Below are 6,740 nucleotides of genomic sequence, written 5' to 3' on the forward strand. Positions count from 1 at the left end.
AATACCGGTTTACTCGATACTGACACTATGTGCTCACTGGTATCATCATCGTGTTGCGGCTGTTTGCATTGGGTGTCAGGGTCTGCTAGCGTCGAATTTCTTTTTTTTTTTTGGTAGCAGGGTGAGCAACAAAAATGACTGCAGTCTAATACCTTGAGCCCACAGTCGATAAAGATAAAGTTTTGAATTCACTTCGTAGAAATGGAACCAATATTTTCAAAGCTCCTGTTTTAATCACAGTGGTTAACTTTCACATGAACGGCAACTTTATTCTACTAAGAATCATTAAATCGCTGCGGCACGCTGCCTAAATCCTTTCTTCAACAGTTTGTTTTTTCTGAACGCCGTGATCTCCAATGCACCGCAAGATGACCTTGGTGATAGCTATGTACGTAAATAACAATTCCTCGATGCTACCCAAACCGAGGTTTTACCCCATCGACGTAATTCCTAATAGTTCAATGCCATCGGAATGCTTGCTTGCGTCTTTTCAGGGACGCATCCATTCCCCTTAGCTATTCCTGGAAACGCTGCATATTCATGAAGCCGACCAAGCAGTCTGCGAATAAATAAATAGCCACTTTCTAACGTGTTCTTCATTGCCATACGAGCCACTGGCTATGAGAGCGAAGAAGCCGCTAGTGGCTCTAATAACAGCTTTTTCTCCTCGGAGGAGTCGCGATACTTAAGTGACGGCGACCGCTGAGACCCGGCACAGCACAGCAGTCGGGAGAGTATTAAGAGGTGAGCCCAAGGTGAATTGCTGTGTCCTCTCTGCGCGCAAGATATGTCGCTCTCCTCGTACTTCGCGGCACGCTGTCGCGATCGAACTGCCGTGAGATTTGCGGTTGGTGTTGCTCTGATTGGGATTCTTTTCGTTCCTGCGGTCGTCGAATGCGATGGCCCTCCCGTCACCCGCATCGACTCCGGCCTCCTGGAGGGAGTGCGCCTTTCTGTCGGCGACAAGCAAGTTGAAGCGTACCTAGGGATACCGTATGCGGAGCCCCCAGTCGGCGAACTAAGATTTCAGAGGCCCCGGCCAATCTCGCCCTGGCGAGGAGTGTACAAGGCCACAAGCAAGCCCAAGGCATGCAAACAGCTCCAGTGCCCGCTGATGCCGAAGATGACCTTGGATTACTCCAACGCGTCGGAGGACTGCTTGTTCATCAACGTATGGAAACCAATGTCACTGTGTTCACAGCCCCAAAACTCCTCTTGCAACCAAAAGCTTCCCGTGTATGTGTTCATTCACGGCGGCGGATTCCAGTGCGGCGATTCGTCTCTACTCATTTACGATGCAGCAAATTTCGTGGCTCTCACCGACGTGATTGTAGTGACTTTCAATTACCGCGTAGCAATCAACGGCTTCTTGTCTCTAAACATCCCGGAGATCCCCGGAAACATGGGTCTTTGGGATCAAAACTTGGTGCTCAAGTGGGTACAGCGAAATATAGCAAGCTTTGGTGGTGATCCGAATGAAGTCACCTTGGGAGGACAGAGTGCGGGGTCAACGTCGGTTGCTTTGCACACAGTCTCTCCTCACAGTAAAGGACTGTTTAAGAGGGCCATCATGCAAAGCGGCGCACCATTGTCAATGATCGCCACAATATATTTCAGGGGCGAGGGAAAGTTCATCAATACAGCCGCTGCTCTGGGATGCTACGAATCGAAGAAAACACTCAAGGAGCAGCTTGTAGACGTCATTTCGTGTCTGCGTCGTCTGGACGCGTCATTTATCATAAACACTGTAGCTAAGTTTGACTTTGTGCAACGAATGTATGCGCCGTTGGACAAGGACGAGTTCCTTCCATTCTCCGTCCTGACACCCGAGACATGGCAGAAAATAAACATTAGAGAAGTGCTCCTTGGAACGACTGCCAACGAGGGCACCATGTTCTTGGCTGTCATGCTAGAGGCGTTTCATCAGCTCACGGGAATGATGAAGACTGAGTACCGAATGCTGTGTATCATCATCATGGCGCAGGCGTTGAGCATTCCTGTCTCCGATTCGAAGAAGATTGTGCGCGCATACTTCGGCGACGACAGTCAGGAACACAGTTTGGAACAGGTGCAGGATATCCTGGCGAGAATGCTGGGAGACGTGGTGTTCGACTGTCCAACGCAACTATTTGCAGACAGTGCTTCGCGACAGGGGATCAAGACCTACAGGTACCTTTTCGGCTATCGGCCAACGCACAGCCTGTACGACGAATGGATGGGAGTGGCGCATGGGGAAGATATTTTCTACACTCTGGGAACGTTGCCGTTCATAAAGGACCAGAGCCGCTACACCGAACCCATGGGCAAAGAGGTCGAGGAGCGTCTGGCCTCGAAGAACTATACTGCTGAAGAGGAGCAGTTCATGAAGGAAATCGTCGCTACTTGGACCTCGTTTATTAAGTCTGGGTAAGTGAACCTGCCATGAAAGGCAAAGAAGGATTTTAATGCTCTGAGCGTAATTATATCTTTCTTACAACGCTCTGGGCTTGCGCGCAGTGCTTTCGGTGCAGTGATGAGTTATCTTGGGTGAATTCAGGCAACGAGGCAACTACTTACATAAACGACATATTGGCACAGGAAATACGCATTATTGAAAATGAAGATTTTTATTGACAGAAGAAACAATTCATAGGCAGGAAAGGGAACATTTGTGTTCGTGCAGCTACGTAATTGAAACTTGTCTTTCGAAGAAGCAGCAACGGTGCTTTGCAGTAGCGCTTAACTCTCGAGTTGGTCGAGTGATACACATCCCTGCTGCACGTTCGAAATATGTCAAACGGACAGAGGCATACAAATTATGATGATAAATCTTTTCCCGCCTGAAATGCTACCAGTTTGCAGCGCTCAAAAAATTAGGGTAGCATGAAAAAAAAACAAAGTGACACAATTATCATTCAATATATTCTAAAAGACGCAATCGCAGAGTTGTTCAGTTACGTGAAATTATTGTAAAAGACGCAATCGCAGAGCTGTGGACTTACGTGAAATTTCATGGACAGTCGAATTTAAATTATGTAAGTAAAATGAAAAAGAAACGAAATGCCCTGAACATCCACATTCTAGACAAAGGTGCGAAATTATATCGGGTGCTGCAGAATTTGTAGCAGTAAATGTTCGCCCAGAAAATCATTTTGGTTCAATAACTTGTCCAGGAAACCACACTGAATTCAACGGCAGAGGGGTTTGTTTGGCAAACGTAGGGGGCTATGAAGAGGTTTCATTTTTTTTTTCCAGTTGTCGTTCGCTACGCACGTCACATTCTTCTTTCTGGCTCCTGCCCCTATATGAAAAAAAAAAAACCGTGATTGCTTTCAGTATTGTTAAAGAATTGTGCTGTGGCATCCCGATTATATATATTTTCTTCAAATTGACGATGACTCCATTATTTGCCAGTGCTCCAGCGTATATGTTACGGCAGTGACCTGCAGCTACCTTCACCAGCGATGATTGCCCGATAGTGCACGCATGTAGTCACCTGCTTAGCTATTGCTTCTTCACATCAGTCCCCTGCGCTGCTTGCTTCTGCATTTGTCAGAAACAACAATCCTGCAAAAAAACTACGTAATAACTCCTTGTGTTTACGAACGGGATGTAGCACATGTCCTGTTTATTATGCGCGCAGCCTCTCTTAGATGTTTTAAGAATGTTACAGTCTCGGAAGTTTATTTCCCTCCTGGTTAGCCAGTAGAAGTGGTCGTATGGAAAGTATAAACACACTCACTGCCTCTCCCTCTTGTTCACAGGAAGCCTGTGACACCGAAGCCTGGGACTGAGTGGAAGGAGTATGGTACAAGCAACCGCTATCCTGTAGTTCTGTTGAAGCCACACAATTACACGACGTTCGATGACGACAAGAGAAAGCGTTGCGCCCTTTGGACACCGATATTTTACAGAAAGTGAGTGTATTACCTCTCTTATTCTACTGTATTGCGAGACGCGTCCTTGTGGTAGTACATTCTAAGCTTTTAGACGAACAAAAGTCAGATTACCATTTGGAGCTATTCGTTATAAATTTTTTAATGCCGAAAAAGCGATTACTGATTAACCTGCCATACCCAGCTCCTTGTTGCTTTAATATTAGGCATCTGATGTGTGAATGTGCATGCATCAATCGCTTATTCACAGTACTGGTCGCTTTAATGGGTCGCCCAAAGTATAGAACATATAGTTTTTATTTGTTCGCGTTGTTAATGTAACACCAGTTGCAACCATTAAAACTCCCAGAAAAGTTTTACGTCAGCAGCTGTGCTGCGAAACCGTCATTCAGGTCGGCTGACATGAGTGCCTTATTTTAAATTTCCTCCGTGTTTTCGCATCATCGAGGTGAGTGTGGTGTATGCGGGTTAGTCAGTGACCAGTTTTTTTGGAGTATGTAGGTGCGTGGATGTCCCGGGATCCCACATGCAACAAAAAAAAAAACAATGGAAAATACAGTCCCGCATAGACCTCAATCACATTGATGACGTGTCAACACAGGGCAGGTTTAAAATAGCGCCCACTTCTCAGGTCGCCTGAATGATATTTTCATTAGTACCACTACTTATGTAGAACTTATTAACGCTCCCCATTTAAGATTATGTGATCACTTTCTGCCCAGTAAGGACGTTGCACTGCTCAGCAGAAAAAATGCGTTTCAGAGGTGATGATATCGGTCTTCTGGGATAAAACATGAGAGCACTACAATGCAAAAAAAAATTCTTGGTAGTTTTTGCAATCTAGATGTGTGATCAAAATTTTAATAAAGGCAGATGAGTACTTTATTCCTTAACAAAACTCTTGCACATGTTGCATTCCCCATTCTTTTTCTTTCCTCCGAGTAGTAGAAAATACTCATTGAGGCATTATAATGAATAAAAAAAAACAAGAATTGCGAATATAAATGCACAGACAATAAGCAGACGCCAGCAGATCATAATTAGATGTTTTTAAAAGCATTTGGTTGAATATGTTAGGGGCTAAGAAACTTGAACTTCCCATATCGGAGGCCACAATTAGCGACACTGCGTAATAGCACCGAAGGAACCCTAAGGGACTTTACAGCTGTTCTGCAGTTTGGCGTGCATAGGGTTTACATCCAAACATGCGTTGAGGGATGATGTAATGATGTGCGCTGATCCGCTTTATTTTTTCGCGGTGGAGATTTAAAAAAGAAAAACCGGAGATAGGTAGGCAAACATTTTTGATAGAGCCGAAAAAGATTTCATCTTTTGGGGTCCTCCTCAAAAGCTTGTATGCAACAAAAGCAGGTATTTGTGCCCCATCAATAAAATGGGTACTAAATCAGAAGCCTGAGGTAGACAAAATGTGCTTGTAAACCACTTGTGACTGATTTGAACTTGGCCTGTATTTTTGTTCTCTTTTCGTTGACAGCGAAGAAAAATCTACGGGGGCAGTCACAGCGGTGCCGAGCACGAAGCCGACGAAGCAACCTGGTCGCAAGGTTGCATCAAAGTCGAAGGTTTCTTTCCCGGCTAAGGACCGGAAAATGTCGTCGGGCACTGTCAAACTACCGTTAGCTTGCTTGTTGTATGCTGCCGTAGCAACTACTCTCCTACTGCGGTGAAATCTGCGCTAGTCAGCGGTTATGCCAGTACCGCCCAAGTGAAACACAGAATTGTTCATCTGAACCATCGGCGCTTGTAAATAACGAAAAGGCAGTATTATGCACCGATATGGCCTTACTCTCCTTACAGTGTCCATCTTCTTATAGAAACTCAGACACATACAAACATGCGTGAGGAGACGCGACCTCGACAGTAAGGCTGGGCAAGTAGGTGGTTACATCAAAACTGCGTAGTTAACTCTCGGATGCATGTGAAAATGTTGAATCATGAACCTTCATGAGAGCAAACGCCAGGCTGTGCTATTCCTAGAAAGGTAACTTCGTTTCAATGCATATTTCCTTTTCCCTCTGTCTGAAATATTTGAAACTAAAACGGCATACTATAATTCGACCCTGCAGCACGTCGCTAAAGCAGATTGCGTCATCTAATTATCTTGCATGATTTCTGGAGCCCCTGACACGCACGAAATCTTTGTATAATGATGGTGGTCGCCTGCATTATGATATGGTTCGTCTTGGAGAATGGCTAATGTGCGGGTCCCACGATTCCTCGAAATATTCGTAAGCGAGGTGATCTTACAATAAGTTTCTCTGTGAGCTGTGTTAATTGAGAGCCTGATTAGCTGACGCAATCTGTGACGTCAGCAACATCGCCCGGCTTTAGGGCTGTACTGCGGCTGCTTGCAGTTGCCGGAGGTAAGTGGCGTGACATCACCTGCGGCGCACTATCGCAATCTCTATACACTGAAACATACAAGAATTCTTTCTTCCCCCGTACTGTGCGGGAATGGAATGTCCTCAAAGCGAATATTGTAGAGGCTTCTACTGTGGAGTCATTTACGGCATCGCTTAGGAATTTGTAACAAATTTGCAGCATTCAACAATTCCTTTTTTTTTTCTTCTTTCTTTCCCCCAGTGCTCATTTTGACGCGAGGTGTCGTCTAATATTGTATAATGTTGTTTCTTTTCGTCGTTCATTTTTCCGGTATTGTGTGCTGAGTTGCGTGTGCCTCAAGGAGGTTTTCTTTTGTCAAAGTGTATTTTACACCCACTCCTGCTTAAGGCTTTGCAATAAAGCCAGCAGTCTTCTGTAAATAAAATAAATAAATAAATAAAACAACCCTTCTGCGATCAAGATTTTCGATATGATGTGCCTCCGTCCTGAGTATGAAAAACG

General features: G+C 45.0%; 1 protein-coding gene across 1 annotated transcript; it reads left to right on the top strand.

Moving 5' to 3' along the window:
- Nucleotides 1-733: 733 nt before the first annotated feature.
- LOC149340117 (acetylcholinesterase-1-like) lies at nucleotides 734-6,531 on the top strand. Its single transcript, XM_089548863.1, has 3 exons — nucleotides 734-2,406; nucleotides 3,744-3,896; nucleotides 5,371-6,531. Exons 1-3 carry the CDS (start codon nucleotides 788-790, stop codon nucleotides 5,561-5,563), a joined length of 1,965 nt encoding a protein of 654 aa, XP_089404989.1. The 5' UTR covers nucleotides 734-787; the 3' UTR covers nucleotides 5,564-6,531.
- The last annotated feature ends 209 nt before the right edge of the window (nucleotides 6,532-6,740 follow it).

This window comes from Amblyomma mixtum, chromosome 6, assembly GCF_055824585.1.
Source record: "Amblyomma mixtum isolate Tamu chromosome 6, ASM5582458v1, whole genome shotgun sequence".
Taxonomy (NCBI): domain Eukaryota; kingdom Metazoa; phylum Arthropoda; class Arachnida; order Ixodida; family Ixodidae; genus Amblyomma; species Amblyomma mixtum.